General features: G+C 33.9%; 2 protein-coding genes across 2 annotated transcripts; both read right to left on the reverse strand.

The window, feature by feature from the left end:
• Window positions 1-2845: 2845 nt before the first annotated feature.
• LOC11421455 (U-box domain-containing protein 52) lies at window positions 2846-6892 on the reverse strand. Its single transcript, XM_024778578.2, has 8 exons — window positions 6733-6892; window positions 6370-6452; window positions 6158-6279; window positions 5882-6076; window positions 5501-5774; window positions 5241-5342; window positions 4453-4881; window positions 2846-4081 (listed from the first exon to the last, which is right to left on the reverse strand). Exons 1-8 carry the CDS (start codon window positions 6890-6892, stop codon window positions 3329-3331), a joined length of 2118 nt encoding a protein of 705 aa, XP_024634346.2. The 3' UTR covers window positions 2846-3328.
• A 2385-nt stretch (window positions 6893-9277) lies between these two features.
• LOC11429869 (uncharacterized) lies at window positions 9278-14292 on the reverse strand. The gene is made up of 6 exons (XM_003603124.3): window positions 14016-14292; window positions 13603-13721; window positions 13236-13518; window positions 12879-12940; window positions 12485-12566; window positions 9278-9737 (listed from the first exon to the last, which is right to left on the reverse strand). Exons 1-6 carry the CDS (start codon window positions 14062-14064, stop codon window positions 9643-9645), a joined length of 690 nt encoding a protein of 229 aa, XP_003603172.1. The 5' UTR covers window positions 14065-14292; the 3' UTR covers window positions 9278-9642.
• Window positions 14293-22236: the final 7944 nt, after the last annotated feature.

The following is a 22236-nucleotide window of genomic DNA, read 5'->3' on the forward strand; positions in this document are numbered from 1 at the left end:
AAAATTAATACGGGAGTCGATACTTCAATTCATTACATTTAAAATTTCAATATGCATGCAAACTCCCTACAAATAAATCATTTGTACTGTTTGTTGTTTAATTTGGTTTGGATAAATTTTGTGGTAAAAAATTATATGATCTTAAAATAACATGTGGATCATATTAAATGTAGTTTGGATTGAATCGATTTATTCTGATTTAATTAACCAATTAATATTTGCTTTTGTTAAAAAAATATTAATATTTTCTAATTTAAATATGGTAAACATGTATAAAACATACATCCGAGACTCAACTCATCTAAAAGGACAATTCAAAATTTGAACACTTTTATTCAGAGAAAGGATATCTAATGGATGACTAATATTGGTCCGATCTGACGGTGGACACTCATATTTTTAATAAATTTTGATATAAAATTATTTTCATTTTTCATTTTTTCTTATTAAAAAAAAAGAGTAAAGGTCCACCTTTGGACTATTTTTGAGATCATATTAGATTACATCCAATAAAATTTGGTTAAGTGTTTTTCAGTTTCTTTAGATCAATTTTCAGTTTTTATTTATATGTGTGAATATACCTATTCGCTATTACATCTATCCTTAAATATAGAATCCCTTGAGTGAATTATGGAAATTAAGAAAGTTGTTTGTGATATTAAATTTGTTAAAATTGATATAGCTTTTACAAGTTTATTAGAGAATTAATAAATGTTTACATTAGAATATTAATTATAAATTGCATAAAAAGATGTAACTTAATTAGGGGTAAGTTAGTAATAAATTAATTAAAGTATTTTTTTTACTAAAAGAAGAGATACATTTATTCGTTTAAATTGGTAGAGTGCGTCATAAACAAACACAAACTTAACATTGCTAAAAATGAAATTATAAATATGCCAATAAATTTACAACATCTAAATTAATAGTATAAACAATAAAAAATTTAACAAAATCAAAATGATCGAAATGCACAAGCCTCCAGAATATCATGTTGACGATCTTGTCTTTTACTAAGACCCTCCACTTTCTGTCTAAATTCTTCCTTGTTCTTCATCACCCCGGATATTTGAAAAAGTTTATATTTAACGAAGGAGATTTTTTTTTTTTGAAGGAAGGTAGTATATTATTTTATTGTTAAGCTAATAAATTAATTAATTCCATATGATATCTCTATATATTGGTGAATGTGGAGAGTAATTCATCAACCTGTCCCCAAAGATCCCCTCCCAGCAGAAGAAAACAATGGAGTACTACGTTAATTAATAATTAGATGCACTATATAAGCATGCAAAGGCTACCACAAATTTCGCAGGTGCTATTGTCATGAAATCTTACATCTGTATTATTAATTTAAACGGATAGAATTTTACTCTCTTGAGTCACTGATAGATTTTCACATAAAGTTACTATATATATTTTTTTAGGATAAAGTTACTATATACTTAAAATACAGTACTGAGCTGTACTGATTTGAAATAATAAACTGCATATAGAATTTGACCATGTCTACTAAAGGTTCCTTTCTATGTTTTCCATGACAATTATAATTAACAAATGGAACATAAGAGTTCAACTTGATCAGCGTGTTTGATTCAATACCTAGGGTGGTCCTTGTTTGTTTTAGAGGCTTATGAGATGGATGTATAGAAGAAGTAGGGTTAGGTTCCACAAATAGTTGAACTGTTTCATTGACTGATCAATAGAAAAATTTCACAATCAACAAAACATGCTCCCAAGTCCTGCTAAAAGCAAAATAAATATATTAAAAAGCACATATTTTTTTGTGTGACCAAGTAATCATCCACCGGAAAGATTAATATTTTAAATCAGATAAAATCGCAATGGTCCACAAAACTCTCATTCAAAAGTTTTAACCATGAATGTTCATATAAAATCGATCCAAATTAAAATAAAAAATCAATACAAAAAATTGAAAGCTACAAAAAATTATTATTGGGTGTATTTGGATGTTCTTTTGTGAAAACTGTTTAAATCATATTGAAGTTCAAATTTCTTTTTCAAAACAGAACCAACAACATACATGAATTTTAATACTTTTAATATTTTTCATGTTCGTATGATATTTTGTATTAATCAATTATTTATTGAGTTTAAATTTTTCATTTTAGTCTTCCTAAAAATGTTCTTCGACTTTTAGTCCTTAATTGAAAAGTTTTACATCACCACTTTTGATCATTGTTTTTAAGTAAACTCATGTGTACCATTTAAAATTTTGAATTTTTTTCGCAGCCATGTTTAGTACATTATAGAATTGTTGTTGCAAAATTGTAAATTTTTTAACAAGAGATGGAATTAAATATAAATTGTAAAAGTATGGAACAAAAATAGTGATGAAAATATTTTAAAAATTAAAAGTAAAAGAATTTTTTAAGAGAATATTTTCTGTGGTGGTCGGGGTTTAAACTCCAAACCATGCATATATTATGCATTGTCCCCACCAACTGAGTTAAACTCTCGAGGACTTTTTCAAGAGAATATATTAAAAAGTTAAAATATCTACAGAGATAAAAAAACAGCTCAAATGTTATATTTTAATAAGCAAATTGGATATGATTTGAGTAAAGACAAAAGCGGGTACATATATGTAGCATCAAACCGTTCCTGCTCGAAAACAAGATAAGGCATATACCTATTTTTGTTGTATGCAAAGAATAAAGAATAGAGACAATTAATTGGAAACAGGAAAGCACGCAGAAAATATATATATAATAAGGTACACATTTAATTTGTCCATAGCAAATAGTATCACTAATGGAGTAGGAGTAGCGTGTTCCTCCACTCTTCACTTCTTCATACATGTCATGTCTTTGAACCGGAGACTTTTGTTTGATTCCCTCGTACGTACAAATTATTTGCATCTATCTATAGCTCTTTTGATGATGGGAGACATTGAGAGTAATGTTTAGCTTTTAAATATTACAATTTGAGTTAAAAAATAAATAAAAATTACAATATCAATCCAACCAAGTATATACAAAATACCTGCTTCACATTCCATGTTATGCACTTCACAATTTACTTCCTTTTCGATTTTCATATTTGGTTTTCTGAATTCCTTTCTTCGTACTATGTCCGAATTCTACAAAATTTTCCTTAGATATTTCCTCCCAGTTGGTCAAAATCAAATCCATATTATTTTATTTAAGAACAAAATAGCTACTATTATAGAAAACTATGCATTGAGATTGGCTCTCAGGTTGAAAATACATTGATAAATCTGAATAGTGTCGATTTTATTTTCAATACTCTCTACATGATGGATAAAAATCTAGCTGATCCTACGGACGGCCTTCAACAATTGATTTCAGGTAGGCATAGGAGGTCGTAGTGAATGGCTATTATTCTTAGTATCAGTAAAAACTTGATTATCATTAAATCCAAGGCCTCTTAATCTATTAAGCTCTGGAAGCACAACTGATGCAAGATTTGGCCTATCTTTCTTGCAGAGTTCTGCACAATTCAATGCTAATTTTGCAAATGATAGAGCCTCTTCAACTGGCCAATCAGTCACCGCAGAATCAAGAATCTCTGAAAACTGGTCCTTTTCAATTGCCCTTTTAACATGATGAGAAAGTCCCATAGGAGGCCTGGCTGTGATTATCTGCAGTAGCATTATCCCTAATGAATATATATCTGATTTTGGTGTTAACATTCCTGTTTGTTGATACTCGGGATCAATATAACAAAATGTTCCAGCAGCTGAAGTCATGTAATATTGTGTCACGCTGTCAGCTACAGAAGGAGGAACTAATCTTGCGAGACCGACATCAGCGACTTTGCTCACGTAATTTTTGTCTAACAAAATGTTTGATGGTTTAAGGTCTCGATGCACGATTGGCTCTGGCTTTGTTTGGTGAAGGAAAAGAAGTGCAGTTGCAATCTCAGCTGCTATTTTGAACCTTTTTTGCCATGATAGAGGCTTAGAGTTATTTTTCCGAAATAATCTATCTTCTAAGGTACCGTTTTCCATGTACTCATACACCAAACAACAATGCTCAGGACATGCTCCAAGGAGGAGGACCATATTTGGATGTCTAATACTGCTTAGTACCTCAACCTGTGCATGTAAGGAGGAAAAAGTATATTGTCATAATTGTGTAAACATATTCTTGTCATAACAAAAAGATGAGTGGCAGTCAAAGTTTAAGAAGTGGAAAAAGGTAAACAAACGTTGTCAATAGCAATTTGTTCAAACTCCGCTGCATAACAATGTTATAGCGTGCTGCTACTATTTGACAACATTTTACACTAAATAGCATATCCCGAAATAACAGTGATTTGTTCAAATTTCGCTATGTTATAGTGCCATAGCACCACTATAACCGTTATATTAAAAAAAAAAAAAAAAAAAAAAAAAAAGGGAAAATTTGCATTATTAAATGGTTAATATTTAGGGTACAAAGAAAAAATGTTGATGCATATGATTACCTCTTGGTTGAATTGCTTCCTGCCTTGAGCAGCTTCAGGATTTAAGAGTTTGACTGCAACTGGTGTGTGATGAAGGTGACCTTTAAACACAGGTCCGTATCCACCTTCACCTAGTTTCTTTGATGGTGAGAATCTCTCGGTAGCAACTTCAATCTCCATCATAGTGTATTTTCTATATCGATTATCATTTTGAGCCAATGCATTCAATACTTTATTCCTCTCTTCTGCCTCTTTCCTAGCCTTCATCTCTGCCTCCTTTCTTCTTTGTGCCTCCTGTTCAGCCTTCCTCTTGGCTTCCTCTGCTGCTTCCAATGCAGCTTTGGCTTTAGCCTTCTCCCTTTCTGCTATTGCTAGAGCTGCCTCCTGAGATAACCTAACTTCCACAACCTTTCGTCCCTCTTCCTCTTTCCATCTACGAATTTGTTCTGCCTGGTAACAAGAAAAATTATTGTTTTACATCAAAAAATTTGATTTCGAAAAAAATGTCATTTGCTTTTTGTATTTATTTTTCAAATCTGTGCAAGTTGAAGAAGATATAGAGATAAAACATATGGTTTCACGTACAGTGTCTGTATTTTGATGTTCGTACAACACACCTGTTTATCACACATTTTAGAGTCGTTTCATAATTTTCATTTGACAAACTTAAGAGTTCATTCTTTCCTACCATCACTTAATTTAAAGCATCATGATCAATAATGAAACTTATTTATGATTTTTATAATTACTTAGTATTTTGTTTAGTAATTGTTACTAGCACTTTGTTCCTATTGCATAATTCACATCACCTGATTTTTTGCTGATATTGCTTGTTTGCAAGCTGAGCTGTACATGTCCATAGTTTGCTTCAATTCAAGCCTCAATCTTTTCATCTCAGCTTCAAGTTCTTTCTGTATTGAATTAAACATTCAATTGTCAAATTCTTCATTACTTTTTTAATTGTCTTCATTTGGTCAAAGAATGTTTCTTGTTCTACAAGAAAGACAGTTCAATTTAAAATCTAATATAACACTTGGCCATCAGAAACTTATCTTTCTTTTCCACTTACCGAGGTGTGCGAGGTTGGATGTGTCCCAAAGGAATCTATTAGATACAATTCATGCCTGTTTACATCGACAATTGGCCCGAGTGCTGCAATTTCTCTTTCGTCCATTGATGCCCAATGTCTTCCACGACCACCAGATGGATCAATGTTGTCCATTGATTGATTACTTCCTGCACTCCTCGGCCTGTCACGTGCCGGTCCTTTTACCGTACTAATGCTATCAAAAGACCTTGATTCTGATCCTTCATTAGTGCCACTAGTTCTAGGTTGTATTGACCTGTTAATACAAGAAAATTAAACAAGTTGCATCAACAATCTTTTTTAATTTCATCTCAGCAAAAGACACTCATAAGTTTCTAATAATAAGTTTCAAATTTTTAGCACCTTATTCCACTTTCAAATTCAGGGGATACTTGAACAGCTAATTGTTTTGTTGGAATAATCTGGTTTCCTATTTCTCGTACCGCGGGTCGAGTTGATACAATCTTCAATTTGGAAATTATGTACACAGAGCAATAACCTGGTGCTGATTTGATTATGCTTGTTGGTATATCTTGAGAGGCTTTAAATTTTTTTAGACTGTCACAACATTATGAAACATTAATGATCATTAGATAATGAATAATAAATAACACAACTTCACAAGGGATAGAATCGGACCTTGGCATAAGGTTCTTAGTTGATGCACCAATAACAAGACTATGTACGAGATTTCTGTTTGCAAAATCTAATAGTCCTTTCACAACATCTTGATCATCAACTACAACTTCTTTCATGGTGACCTGAATTGGCCAAAATCAACCCCATTCAATAAAAATTCATTTATGGATGGATATATTTCAATGAAAAATGATTTAAAATAAATTACTTACCATTTTACTTGGACACAATGCACGTAAGTTATTGAAAATTTGAGCTACTTCGTCTTCATCTGGTGGATAAACATTTGTGCCCTCTGCGTTTAATAATGTAACTATCTCAGTCTTATATTGTAACCTCAACAAATGCAATTCAAATCATCGTGGTATAGTGTTGTAAAATGATTGCTAATGCAATTTAATTAATAATAATTCTTCCTTTCCCCATTTTTTTTAAAACAATGTAACCATATCAATAAAAAAAAAAAAAAATAGATCAAATCAATCAATCACTAACTACATACTTTTTTTTATCAATTATATTTCGTTACAAAGGAGTATGTATTGACGATGTAACTAAGGTAAGAGGGTACCTACGGTTAAGTAAATTTTTGTTTTTAACATGGACAGCAATAATGATAGGATTATCGATACATCTAATGGCCCAACGAAAAGCATATGCACTGCTCTTGCCTTTGTCAACAGCCACCATTGTTACATTTTGTTGTGGGGGACCAGATGGCTCTTGAAGAGACATATTGATACAATGTTGTTGTTATTGTTGACGTTAGATTGAGGGCCACCGGTAAATTCAGTTGCCGGTGGCACTCTTTCATAAAACAAGAGAGGAACGAGGAAAGGAAGAAAATGAAGATGGGCAAAAACAGAAATCCCATGGTGACATGAAAATTGATGAAAACTAAAACAAACACAACTAACGTTTCTAATGTGTCGTGTTCTATACCGTTGATTTTTTTAGTTTAAATTTTAATTTAGACATTTCTCGTTGTGACCAACCCTTGATGGTCCCAAATAAACTTTACCAACTACTACCCTTGAGATTAGATTTCATTTTTGCAAAGACTTATTTGTTCCACGGTGGTTCTTTAAAAGCAAATTGTACAATTAGACTCCATGGAACATTCGACCAAAAAAAAAAAGACTCCATGGAACATTCATCGACTCTCTCTTTCCCAAGGATAAAATTTACGTCTTAGGTTTTTTTATGGTAATAAACTTACAGAAAATTATAGATTTGAATAAATTATAGGTAGTTCAATTAAAAAAAACAACTCAAAAAATGCACATAAATGATCATTTTTCTAATTGTAACTAGATATTTGAGTCATCGTGAGCTAACGCTCAATTGATATATATAATGCATAATAATATGCAAGGTTCGGGGTTCAACCCCCGACCATCACAAAAATATGCAAAGTTCCGGCCACAAAAAAAAAAGCCTAGATATTTGACTTGTGATGTATGGAAGACAAGCTAAATAATTGTTTCTAAAGTATAAAAAAAAAAAAATAGTAATTGATATTATCGAATAATCAAAGAATACACATACGTACATACATACACAAACAAACATATAGATAAATTACAAAATGTCAGTTTGCTCATAAAATATATTTATAACTATACGAGAATATACCCTTTTAATGGACTGCATCTATAACAATATATCGTAACAGGTATCTAAACGGAATTTTGGGCTAGATTTTTCATTATTTTCATTGTACCCTTAAATAAATTTGTCTTTTTTTATGGTGGTCGAGGTTAGAACATGCATTGTCCCTACTCACTGAACTAAACTCATGAGGACGAAATAAATTTGTCTATAACAATGTTAATATTGTTGGTGCTATTGAAAAATATAAGAAATCATATTATATTTATCATATTGTTGGTAAAAGATAAACATAGTTGTTACAATTAAAAAGTATTGCTTATTTAATTTAATATTCCCTTAATGAAATAAGGCTTGTGTATTTTATATTAAATATATCTTTCTAATAAATAAATGTTTTTTAATAAAACTTTGCTACTTTTAGTTTCTTTAACATGTGTAATATTACACATGTTAGACAAACTCGTGTTGGTCCGAAATGTTTACTCAATTTTTCAAGTTCTTAACACGTATGAATTGGTTGATCCAAAGATATTAGAGAAATGTTAACACATTTTTTAACATATTCTATTTTATTGATAAGAATTCACATGGAACCCATCAAATTTATATGGAACCCACATGATTTGGTGGATCCATGTAAATTTTAAGTAATCAAAGAGAATATGTGTCGCTAAATGTTCACTTCAATGTTAATATACGAATTTCATTTTGTCTTGCAACAATTAACATAAACACAATATACAATACATAGATGAAGGGTAGAGGAGATAATTAAATTTTACAAGCAGACCATCTTTGTACACCCCCAACCAGGTGTGCATATTATGCTCTGATTGAACATCTTTCCTATTAAGAAATTGGTCGTTTCATCTCCAAACGCATGCATCTTTAGTTTCAGACTATTTCAGTACGATGACGTGTTGGCAACATGCATAAGACCAACAAAGTTCACATGGAAGAGGATAATCTCACATCCATGAGTGCGGAAGAACGAAGATCTTAACTTAAAATTTGTTACAAATTCTAGAACTGTGTTATAAAATCTGAGCAAACATTTTACACCTTGATATTGGTCAATTCAAAAGTGTAAAAAAAACCGGAAAATTTTGAAGTTTACTATAAGATGTTAGACTTATAATCTTCTAGATTGTGTGATCTGGAGAAAATCAAAATTAGCAAACAAAAAACAAATGATTTTGGAGGCTTTTGAAAAATGAAGGGGGGGGGATTTTCTTTTATTTGAAGGACCATTGTGGCCAGTGACCACCAATATGCAGGGTCCATTAACCTCTAAAATAAATTCTAGTTACTCTGAGGAATTAATCTTCACAGTTGTGCCTAAAAATACCTTGATTCCCTATCAGCATTAAAAAAAAAATTAAAACAGGAGAACCTGGATTCTACTCAATAGGGACGAGCACCAAGGAATTTATATAGGTCTACCAAAACAACAATGGGTGTGTTTCTGTGTAGGTCTACCAAAACAACAATGGGTGTGTTTCTGTGTGTTGCGTTGCGGTATTGCCTGTGGTATATAATGCCAAATATGATGCCTGAATACACATTAAAATAACAACTGACCATTTTATTTTATAATACACAACAACTCCCTGCTTGAGAAAGAAAGGGCGGCGCACTCCTACCGACGTGGGATTTACGACAGATCAAAACTCAATGTTACAATGCCACAGCCTAATTCCCAAGATCATGAAAATTCTAACAAAAAAATTCTAGATTTAACAGCCAGGCCTCGTCTAAAATTTTGAATCCAAAAGCAAATTCTCCATCAGATAGAGTTCATCTGAGCAGCATCAAACTTCACAACAAAGAAATACAATACCAGTCAGCACGAGTCTGTCATACTAATATGCTTATTGTCCGTCATCAGTTGGTGGGCGGAAAGGAAAGTGTGCAAACTTGATTTTTAAGGTTGGTGAATCGGGCTTTTTATCATCAAACTTGTAGCCTGCATAAAGTTACACATGAGATTGTATTTTCCACACATTCATAACATGACTACGCATCTACTGATTTAAATTTGGCTTACATAACAATTTTGTTCCTCTAAATATACCATTTTCTTTATTTTACCAATATATTTTTTCAAAAACATCCCTTAGTATATCTTTGTTAGATGTATTGGTCTTGCTGTTAAGTAGTGACATCAGACAAGTAACCCTATCAACTTGCAGTCATCACATGCCCAAAACTTATCCCGTTTGTCAATCAATGTACCAACTCAATCACTTATCCCCATCTCTCCTCTCCCAACCATATCCATCTTCCCCTCCCCTACCCTACTCCCCCAACCCTCACTCAATCTTACCCAGTCTCTCATACGAAGGAAGTCATTTGCAAAGCACATAGCCAATCATAGTCTAAAAGGAGGCTTCACAATACATCATAAAGGAAACACTTTCGGTTAATAACAAACCCGAAAGAATCACTGTTATTGCAACAAAACAAAAAAAAACTACAAAAGCAGCTTTTATTCACCCTCTCAATGTGTCCAGAACCGGTTATGTAGCACTTCTGAGTTCATGTCCAGAAATAAATTGTTTTAGTAACTAATTGCAGATGAGTATTGTAGTCTATGTACAGGACTGAAATCTCATGGTAAACACATTTTGCCATGTTTGCATATGAAGTACACAATTTTATTGTCTAAGGTAATAAAATACTATATCCCATTAATAAATAGTAACACTATAAAAGTGATAGATTATTGAAATGAAAGTGCCAAAATCAAGTGGTGGATCTCATTATCTCACATTTAAACACGCATGAACAAAATGTTTCGGACGGTGGGCGTGAGGGAGGGGATGAGGCCAGAGGGTAGGGTTGGAGGAGAGGGGGGAAGAGTAAGATGATGGGCCGCATATCACTTGACATGTGGGATGTTTTAGACAGGTGGCAAGGACGAGTTCACATTTCAGGTTTCACATCACCACTAAGAGAATTTAGATGTGCTGACCAAAACAACCGAAAGAGATATACTAAGGGATGCTCTGAAAAAATTGGAGATGACTAAAAGAGATATACTGAGGGATGTGCTGAAAAAATTGGAGAGTAAAATAAAAAATAGGTATAGAGTGATGGAAATGTTATTTAAGCTTTTAAATTTTAACTGGACAAGATAAGAGCTAAAGCTTCAGTTTCTGTGCTCTGTAGCATACCTTCTTACACAAATACTGTACACCAGGTTTATATTTATATTTATATTTAAATGTGAATACGATACATAGCAATATCGTATATTTACTTCAAATGTCAAACTGTTTTTAGGGGGTTTCTTTTGGATAAGAATTAATTAACTACATAAAGGTAGTTATGACAATTCACTTAAGAGCATATTTGGAATCCAGTCCAAAAGCTCAAATGTGAGTTTCGGCGAATTCACCAAGAGAGATTGATTTCTGTTTGCAAGTTTTGAAATTCATGCTGCTGCAAATATAATCACACATACTAGCAAAAGCAAACTAGGTGATTATGCGGAATTCACGACCACATACATTAGATTATCAGTTTCTCTTCCCAATAACATCACAAAAAATATCTAAAATACAAGTTGCTAGAACCTAGATTCTTAAAGAGATCAAGCATCAGAATAATAATATTATCTATTTGTAAAGAGTCTTCGTAAGTTAGTACCATATCAAGTTTGATATGTACTAGTTGTATTGCAGTATAGGGGTGGACAAATAATCCAACCCGAACCGTAACTGACCAAACCGTGTGAAAATGTGGGCAAATGGGTGGGTTGGGTCGGATTGTCGGGTCAGCGGGTGGCTGTTTTCGGTTTTGGGTGGACTACAATGGTCAAGTTCAGATATTTAGTATTCACCCGTTTCCAAACCAAAACCGTCCGCATACACCAGATATATTGATTTTTTATTCGAAATATAAGGGATATTCTACCCATTGATTTGATGAGCAAGTCTTTTAGGCCCACACCATCAGTCCTTGAGACCTACACTTCATCTTGGAAAGTGTCATTATTTTATACTAAAAGTTTAAGTGCTTGACCTTGGAAAATGAGATGAAATATAACTACACCACAATCAAGTACTAGAAACTAGCAGACTACCACCACTGATTCACTGTACTAGCTTCAATCTTCATTCTTCTCAAATTTTTTTCCTCATTAACACTGAAGAATTGAAGAAAAAAAAATGTATAGTTTCAAAGGTAGTTCCATTCTTAGCCTTCTAATTTCTTCTTGTCTTGATCGAATACAAACATACATATACCCTTGTAACAGGAAACTCAAGCAGAACCTCACCTTGGTTATATGCAAGGTTGCCGGCGACCAAATTCTAAACCGTTTCGATTCTGTCACCCGATTCAACCCACCCGATCAACCCATAACCCGCAAGGCCCACCATCCGACCAAACTGAGAACATTTACGGTCGGAGACAGACTGCAATTTTCCGGCCGACGGATTTACTCGGATGGAGGCTTACCACCTGGGACCGCCCGCATGTCCACCCCTATAGCAATGGTACTTAGAAACTGGTAAACATAAGTGTCAGTGCTCTATATTTTGATACACATCTATAATAATCAAATCTCGTATTATTTGGAGGTCTTCTATATTTCCTAATTTTCAGACAAATCCCTATGATGTACCAAGCAAGCATTAGATATACTTTTTTGACGACCTTGTGGGTAGACATCAAACTCAGTTATATTTCAAAAAAAGAAGCATTTACCTTGTAGAGCTTCCATTGCGGTGAGAGCACATTTGGGTTCAGTAAACTCCACAAAACAAAAAATCATAGCCTTGTCCCCACTCTGCAGCAGGATTGGTGGTTTAAACAACAATTAAATATCCATAGTAAATCCAGCAAAAAGAAATGGTGTATATTAACATTCTACGCTAAACATGTTTAATAAATATTACCTAATTTATTACTAGAGGAATGGCAAAACAGGTGTGGAAGCAATATTACGTTGCTTAAAAACACGCAATAATCACATCACAATCTCATATATATTCATTCTTTCTTTTCCAGAGAAAACTATAATAGTGTTAGATGGATTGTACAATATTGGAATTTTCCAAAATAATCAGCATGAAATGAAATTCTTAATCAACACACTTACTCGTCGTGGCTCCTTGTGAACAACCTTGATATCTTTATAGCCAATAAAGGGACGGAAAAGATCTATGGTGATAGGTCAAGGACTCATATATCAACAGAACATTGAAATACACTTAATGTTATTTAGACACCAAGTTCTTTCATTTCCATAAACTGTTAAAAAGCAAATTATCGTGATACAGTTTTTGCTTAAGTTGAAATAAAAAACAGTCAGATAGGATTCATTCAGTAAAAACTAAAATTCCTACAAAATTTAAAATTTGAAAACAATTTTTCCCTATCCATTATTATCCACACTTGAGAATCAAAAATAGATATACCAAAGCGTACAAGCAGACATACAAGTGGCAAAGGATACGCCCTACTTCCCTTCTAGTGCAGTCTTTTGGAAGCCCACCCACAAACAAAATGTTTGATTCCGCAGCTGAAACTGGGAGGGCATCGTAATTGCTTTTAGAGATTGATCTTTCGTTATTTGCAATTGGATCAGGAACACCCGTACTAACGCCCAACAGAGCATCTCTTTTCGTACTTAAATCTACATCTTCAAGAGGATTATAACTTGTCGCGTTATGTTCGGAGTGAACTCTAGATCCCCTTGTATCATCAACACCATATGGTTCCATCCGAAACAAACTTACCTGCAGATAGTCCACATGAATAGCCAAAAAACTAAAAAATCTACAATTCCATTTAAAAACAATCAACAGTGATTAAAAGTTTACATCTTTATTAAGGTAATCTGATCCATAACCCGGAAAATCAGTGGATTTAGGAAGAGGAGAAGCCAATGACGGTGCCTCAGATGGAATGTAACCTGCATAACTACTTCTGGCAAAGCTTGCTGAAAGAAACAGTCCAAATATGAGTTTTGTGATCATTTGTAAAGCAATAAACATAATGTTACTACTATCAGCTAATATAACTTCGAATAAAACATCAATTTAGTCCTTCAACTATCACTCTCTCATCAATTTGTAAGGCAATAAAATAAGTGGTATATAAAATTCATCAATTTAGTCTCTGTTATTAAGATATTAGGGACTATATTAACGAAATTTGGATGAGAGTGATTAAGATTAATAAGAATTAAGAAGGAATGAATATGATGGAGAGAAAAATAGAGACGAGGGAATACCTCCGTCAGAAGGTGCGGGAGTTGGGTATGGATAGTACGGATCCGTCATCTACGGCCGTATTAGTCTCCCGCCGGTAACACTCAGAGAATCGCTAACTGCTCTGATTTGATTCAGGTTATCACCCCCCGTCTGGCGTAGTGCAATTAGGGTTTCTTTTCCTCTTTTGGTTTGATTAAAAGGACTAATACTATTGGGTATGAAAATAAGTTGCACGAAAAATAACCGTTTGCATTAGGTTCTGTTTTTCTTTTTTCCCCTTTTCTAGAAAGAGTGGATATAGGTGTATTGCAATCAATTGCCCTTTGTTTACACATTTGATAAGGCTGAGTCATACGAGTAAATGATATTTTTGCCCCCTCGGCAGTTAACTGCTGAAGTTTTAGAAATCCGGCTGCAGTTAACTGTCGAGGAAAACCTCGGTAGTTAACTGCCGAGGAAAACTGTTTATGCAGACAGTGTGTGTGCATAATTCTAAACATTTTCAAGCCATTTTTCCGGTCAGTTTTTACCTGTAATTAAACCAGAGCATTTTCAAAGGCAAAATAATTCATAAAACATTGAAACTCAGACATAAGCAATATAAATACAATATCTTTTACAATTGTCCATAATTAAATTAAACCGACATTTGGTTAAAATTACACAAACTTTTGAAATTCATCAAAAAATTACAAAGTGTCCATAATTAAACAACTCATTACACATCATTAAATTAAATCCCTACTTACATTCAACGCAGTTGCATATGGAACAAACATACATATATAATATATTATCTTCCACCATATTCCGAAACATAAATCTGACGTCGCCGTCGTCGCGAATAAGCCAAAGCATATAGCTTGTCGTTTTCCATGCGTATTCATCTCTATCTTCTCCTAGGTCTATGCATAGCATTTGACCAAACAAGTGACGTGTATATTGATTTTCACCAAGATGCTCAAAATAAGTGTTAAGTTGTGCCTTCAAATCGTCAAGAGAGTCTGTCGGCGTTATCATAACCTTAACCGTCTTTTTAAACGCGGAGTATCTAACACACCCTTCAATTTGTGCAACCTCAAACATGTCTCACTTGAAAAAAGCTTTAAGAAAACAATCATAGATTAGAACAAAATTAAATGGAATGTAATAACGAATAAATCAAATGCGTAAACATTAATAAGCTATAAATAAGTATTGCACTGACTTCACCACATAAAAGTCATTATCATATATATATATATATATATATATATATATATATATATATTACATAATGTTACTTATATATTGGCCACAAAAAATTGGCGTTACAATTTCGACCCCAAAATATACGTCGGTGTAATTTCTACAAAAAAAAAAGGACTATCACCGACAAAAAAAAATCACTCATTAAAGACCAAGTGATTGGAGAAGATCAAGTGACATAGAATCTTCCTCATCTTCCGCAATAACTTCAAATTGTTGCTTTGGTTTTTCGGAAGTGTCCAACAAAATAGACGCCGCTTTGTTTGACTCCTTTTGTGGTTTGGACGGTTTGTTTCCACTTTCAATAGCCATGAGCTTTCGGAACAACTCATGTTGATCCAAATACTCATCTTCCGAAGTCACTGCATCTTATTTCTTGTGATTGTGCCACTCCGTAGATGATGGAGGTAGTGGACAATCATTCTTCAAGGAAATAAGCACGAAATGATTCGGAATTGCCCCAAGGCACAAGATGGAAGTTTTTTTATTACCCGGCGGTGGTGGCCCTCTTAGTGGGAAAAAAGATTTCGAGTTTCCAACTTCAAGATTTGTCAAAACGACCATCTACATTTTGTAATAATTTGCAACAATGTGTCCCATGTCCGGAAAAGTCAACCACTTATCAACAAGATGTGCACAACTTTTTGTATTTGTGGGAGGATGTAAGCCGTTTAAAATGTAGTTATAACGATCCTTACCCGCAAATACTTCAACATAATCATCTCTATGATCTATCAACTCTTGAATAAGATGTGTATGGATCATGAGATGATTTTTTTTCGGTCAAGCCCATGAACTCGACTATAGCCCGGAATCCACAATGTCCATCGCCGATAACATCCACCACTTTTTCAATAAATGGAAGCATGAAGTGTGGCATATAATCAATAGGACTCATAACCGGGATAGCCTTAGGCTTTGGATACCGAGTAGGTGGTGGAAGTGGGGAAAGTGATGTTTTACCAAGACGAGCACCTTTTTTTCTTTTATATGATGATGTTGTTGGTGATGGTGACGGTTGGCTATCCGGATTTTGGTAATCAACAACCTCCCACGAAGAAGGGATCCGACTAGTCCATGTAATTTTTCCTTTAGATTTCGACTTTTTTCTTTGCTCCCTTGGCTGGTACTTTTCGTGGTGGTGGAGACATCTTGGTGGTTTCAGGAAATGCCAACTGCCGCAAACCCTCTTTGACCTCAAGCTTCATTTGGAAAGGGAGTTTCTTTAGACGTTCTACAATAGCCTTCAACTCAACCTCGACACAAAAAGCAACTTCGTTACTTTCTTCGCCCATACGTAACCTAAGTCAATGGTGGTATATCTCATCCAATAAAATTGGCTTATGTTCAAGGAGCTTAGTAGCAATTTCGCATGCACATGGTAGCCCGTAAGATGTCCTTTGAACACAACCACAAATGTCATTGTCTATGCACAATGTTTTCCTACAACGTGTCTCTTCCAAAGCAATGTTGTCCAAAGCATATCTAGACACATAACCACCTAACCCCGAGTACAAAATGACATCTTTGAATCTATGTTCCAACACGCTAACGTTATGACTAAAGGATGTTTGTATAGCAGTGAACTGAAGCAACAACATGTCATGTATTTTCTCCCAACAAGTATCCAAATCACCCACACTATTGTCCAAGTATTTCTTCAATAAAGCATGAGCCGATTCGACCTTGTTCGTGGTCCTGCAACCAAGATGCAACACATGGTATGTCCATGCCCTCACAATTTTGTCCTTCACTTCATTCAAGGTGGTCATGGCATAATTTTTGAAAATTGGGAAATCACTACATGAATCTTGGAACTCCACTAATGCATTTGCATATAACTGTTGAGTGGGTGATTCAACCATAGCTTTCCATGCCCTCATTATCTTCTTGACAACATCGCGATTACTCACCTCTTTCCCATCCTTTTTTCCCAAAGGATATTTACAATCTAAGACACACCTTTGTTTAACATTTGCTTGCACATGAAAGTAACAATTCATTGCATAACTTTCGGGAAAAACATTTGCAACCGCTTTCATCAAAGACATATCCTTGTCGGTAACAATCACCTTAGGCATATTCATCTTTGATGAAAGAAGTTTACGCAACATTTTTAAAACCCAAACAAAGTTTTCCTCTTTCTCATGTGTCATAAATCCAAACTCAACCGAATATGTCAAATTGGTCAAAGTGACCCCCAACTACCTCAAACATTGGCATCCTATACATGTTGGTTTTGTAGGTGGAGTCCATAACCAAAACCGTTGGAAAATTGTTAAACAACTTAACGGATGTTGGATGAGCCCAAAAGATATCTTCGATTGTAGTACTTTCACTTTGTGTTCTTGAGTGATAAGTATAGTTGTGCTCATCCAACATAGAGATTAGATATTGCAACGGCTTCTTGTCACCTCTATTTGCCTTCCATATTTGTTGACGTTCATTGTACACTTGCTTCACATTTGTCATGCAATGTGGTCTTTTGTTTTTCAAATGTATCAAAATATTTCTTGGAAGCATCTTGCTCTTGGTCAAGTCACGTACAGTCTTCTTGTCGTCCTCCTTTAATCTACCGGCAAGAATGTGTCCTTATAAAGCCGGCTCCATCGCATGGTTGTGAACTCCATTAAGAATGTTCAATCCCCATTCCTTTGTTTGCTTACTTTGATATCCACTAATCATGAACAAGCACCCACATTTTCTTGAGCCCGTTCTCGCATGCTTCGGTTTTTTTTTCGGCACTTTGTGAGCTCCACTCCTTTCACACACTAGCCGGAACATTGGATTGATCAAGCTTGATCTTTGTGTAACAATTGTAAATCCCGCCTTATTTGCTTGACGACGCACCCACTCAAGCAATTCATCTCTATCTTTCGACTTAACGTCGTCTGAAAAAAACCTAGCCGTGTCGACCTCGTGGGCTTGAAGTGGGAGGACACCAGAACCGTCAACATACATTGAAGCTTCAACATGGACGGAAGCTCCATCAATGTTTGGTTTCACTTCAACCTTAGGCGGTTTGACATCTCCGGAAATTTCGACAAAATTTTGTTTTGTCTCTTCTGGAACATCTTCTGTGTTCTCTACCATTACTATAATTATACAATACATAAATATGAATTAACAACTAACTAATGCATAAACATCAATGCTATAATGAATTTTAAAAATAAAAAAAAAAGAATTTTTTTTTCTGAAAAAATGGCAGTAGCTGCCAATTTTCGTTGTGAAAATTTTTTCACAAGAGTTCCTCGGCACCTTACTACCGAGGTTTTCCTCGGCACCTAACTACCGAAGTTTGCCTCGACAGTTAACTGTCGAGGATTCCCATGACAGGGTTCTACGTAACTGACGTAGAAACCCATAAAATACCCAAAAAATCAATCGAATAAAATGCCCAATACCTGTTTTTTTACGTCAAAAGTATGTTGATACCTCCTATGCTTGATGCTTGAATGATTTTTGATCAAGAATTGATAAAAAAAAATATTGGATTTTGGGATTGAATGGAGGTGTAAATGAAGTTGATGAAGAAAATAGTGTGTAGGGGGAGCAGGTGGCTGTTTCATCTGATGAAACATTTTCTCGGCAGTTAACTCCCGAGGTTTTCCTCGGCAGTTAACTGCAGCCGGAATTCAAATTCCTCAGCAGTTAACTGCCGAGGGGGCAAAAACGTCATTTATTTATGTGGCACAACCTTATGTAATGTGGGAACAACAATTCTCATTAACCTTTGAGGTGTCCTGCTGCTATGGGTTGTGTTAGGTCTTGTTCTTGACAAGGAACATGAAACCTTGTTGAATGGGAAAATGTAAACTAGTGCCCCGTAACATAAATATTCGTTGTTGTATAGTTTGGGTTATGGATGGCAAAAAAATCCGCATATGTGCATATCCGCGGATAAAATCTGTCACGGATACGGAGCAGATACTTTAATGGATATCTATGGATAAAATAAATGGATATTTTAATTAACTGCTAATTAATGGATGCAGATACGGATTTAATGGTATCCCTACCCGCGTATATCCATATCCGCTATTAAACCGAGTAAATTAGATAAATAACCTTAATACCATTAAACTTCCTAAGCAAAAAACTTCGATAATGCGGGTGTTATTAGTTATTATACGACTGTTCAAATTTGTATCACGCTCCTCTAAAAGGGAGTGAAAGTGGTCGGGATTGTTGAAGCATGAAAAATTTGTTTTTGTTGAATATGATGAGCTTTATTTATGCTTTTGTTAACTTAAAGAACTTTATATTTATTAAATGTGAGGAACTTATCCCTGTGAGCTTAGCTCAGTTGATAGGGATATTGCATATTATATGCAGGAGCCGGGGTTAGAACCCTGGACACTCCACTTCTCCACAATTAAATTGTGTGAGCTCTAGCCACTAGGCTACTTGACCAAAAAAAAAATATGTGAGGAACTTTATTTATGTTTTTGTTGAATCAATGATCTTTGTTGTTATTGTAATGTATGGATATTATGTTTTGCTAAAAAGAAAAGAAAATGCATGTGATGAATTTAGTTTTTAATTTTCATATTTTTTATTTTTTTTTATAAATGTTATTCATGGATATATGTATAAACCAGTAGATACCTCAAAATTCGTGGATTACCTGCTAAACGGATATCCACGTGGATATCGATAGGGTACGAATTTCATATTTATCCAACGGAACGGATATGGATATCACACTATCCACATTCATGGATATCCATTTACATCCCTAATTTGGGTGCATTGTCAAATGAGTATGTGTCACAACATCGCCGCTTAGATGCAGTGAAAAATAAGCAAAGGATCCTCACATATTTGAAAACGAGTGTGTGTAATGAGGTTAGTTCATCATGGTTGGATTTACATTAGAATATGGAATACATGCACTTTTACGGAAAAATCTATGCAAATAATGGAAAACATGACTAGTGGGATGATTAATTTTAAGTTCTTGTTAACCAATGCGCTTAGGAAAATGGTTAAGGAATCTATAAATAAAAAATTTATCTTGAAAATATAAGTTTTGACTTTTGAGTAAATAATAATGACATCACTTTTTCTAAAAAGTTACGTGTTTTGATTACTTAATGAATGCCCCAGGGGCATTGTTTAACATTTTCCTTAATTTTATGTGCTTACAGCGAACTAAGTGGGTGGTTGAGAAGCATCATTGAGAATTATGAGCAATGGCAAGGTGGTCAAGTTAGGCAACATACCTATTGAAGTGTGGAAAGGTCTTGGAGATAAAGGCATTGGATGACTCACCAAATTTTTAACGAAATTATGAGTATAAAACAAATGTTAGGACAAGTAGAAGGATTTTGGTTAATGAACTGAGAGAATATTTCATTTCTAAAGGTTCATCATTTGTTATATCCTAACATTCAATTTGACACATAGCCACAAATTTTATTATGGATTCCCCGCATTCACAAAAAGAACTCAAAAATTAAGAACTTTATATCCTCGAGGAAGTTTTGATTGTGAAATACCGGTAAGGAATGAAGACGCAATAAATATATATTTTTGTATTCCACATTAAGCCCATGTCTATTTAAAACTTTTTCGACTTGATGACCCCCAACATTTTGGTCGACAACATTATTTTTATCTGATTTACAATGGATATATTTTAGGCTTAATGCATGCTTTGGTCCCTTAACTTATTCTTTGTTTTTATTTTGGTCCCCTAACTATAAAGTGTCTCAATTTGGTCCCATAAGTCTTCCTCCGTTTACTAATGTAGTCATCTCCGTTAGTTTTTTAATGTCTAAATTTTTTGATGTGATTTTAACCATTTGATTGCATGTCCATTGTATCTAATAGTGAACTGTCAACACCTAATTTTTTTCATTTTTCTTCATCTTCTCTCTTCTTCTTCCTCATGTCTTCATTAACTTTTTTCCTGATTTTTTTTCTTTCCAAAAACTTAAACCACAACATAGAAGAAAGAATAATTCATCCTAATCTTCTTAACCCCTTTAAATCCCCCATTTTCGGTTCTGAAACCCCTCAATCAACCACAACAGCCGTAAACTCAACCACCACTGTTGCGACAACAACAACAACAACCACCACCACCGTCGTTAATCCTCCAACCAAACCACACCTCCACCTCCTGTGATAGTTATGGATTGAACGAATCGGAATCAATCAAGCAATAATCATTTATTCTTCTTCTAACAAATTGATTCAAAACCCAGAAATTCAATGATCTAGAAGCTTAGATCTAGAATCCAGAAATTAAATAATTCAAAAGCAAGAATAAATTAAATGAATTCAAAACCCAGTAAAGGAAAGAAAAAGGGAAAGAAGAAGAAAAGAAAAGAAAAAGAAAGAAATGAAGAAAATTAAGGAAAAGGAAAGAAGAAGAAAAGGAAAGAAAGGAAAAGGAAAGAAGAAGAAAAAGGGGAAAGAACGAGAATGAGGGGAGGAGGAAAAAAAGAAAGAAAAAGAAGAAATGAGGAGAAAGAAGAAATTTTTTTGGGCTGGTATGAAAAATGGAGGAAAAATTATGTTGAAGGATGATTAAGAAGAGGATGAAGTGTGTGTTTGGTTCAGCTTTGGATAAAATTGATTCTAATAGAATTGATTTTGATAGAATTGATTCTGACAGAATTGATTTTGAGAGAATTGATTTATGTTTAGATACAATAATGCAAAATTGATTAAACAAACTGAATGTTGTTTGGATAGTTTTTATCAAAATTGCTTTTGAATGTATAATTACTAAAATGGACATAGCTAAATTCAAGTAAATGTGCTTAGTCGAATGTATATGTAGATCAATATTAAATGTAGATATATTATTTAATTTAAATAAATAAATTTTCTATATATTAATTTAAAACATAATAAATACGATCACTGAACTAATCGTTTTTACAAAATATTTGTTCATATATTTTATATTTTTTGATAAAATATATTTAAGTTAAATAATAGTAGAGTTAGTTGCCAAAAATGATAAAATATAGCGTA

This window comes from Medicago truncatula, chromosome 3, assembly GCF_003473485.1.
Source record: "Medicago truncatula cultivar Jemalong A17 chromosome 3, MtrunA17r5.0-ANR, whole genome shotgun sequence".
NCBI classification, from domain to species: domain Eukaryota; kingdom Viridiplantae; phylum Streptophyta; class Magnoliopsida; order Fabales; family Fabaceae; genus Medicago; species Medicago truncatula.

What these genes read in the sequence shown, in the direction of transcription:
- LOC11421455 (XM_024778578.2), bottom strand. Translation starts at nt 6,892, where the DNA reads ATGTCTCTTCAAGAGCCATCTGGTCCCCCACAACAAAATGTAACAATG. An exon ending in GAATTTGAAAGTGGAATAAG is followed by an intron (nt 5,775 to 5,881) that starts GTGCTAAAAATT and finishes TTGTATTAACAG; the next exon opens with GTCAATACAACCTAGAACTA. An exon ending in GGAAGCAATTCAACCAAGAG is followed by an intron (nt 4,082 to 4,452) that starts GTAATCATATGC and finishes TTACATGCACAG; the next exon opens with GTTGAGGTACTAAGCAGTAT.
- LOC11429869 (XM_003603124.3), bottom strand. Translation starts at nt 14,064, where the DNA reads ATGACGGATCCGTACTATCCATACCCAACTCCCGCACCTTCTGACGGA. An exon ending in CACTAGAAGGGAAGTAGGGC is followed by an intron (nt 12,941 to 13,235) that starts GTATCCTTTGCC and finishes CTATCACCATAG; the next exon opens with ATCTTTTCCGTCCCTTTATT. An exon ending in CGCAATGGAAGCTCTACAAG is followed by an intron (nt 9,738 to 12,484) that starts GTAAATGCTTCT and finishes AACTTTATGCAG; the next exon opens with GCTACAAGTTTGATGATAAA.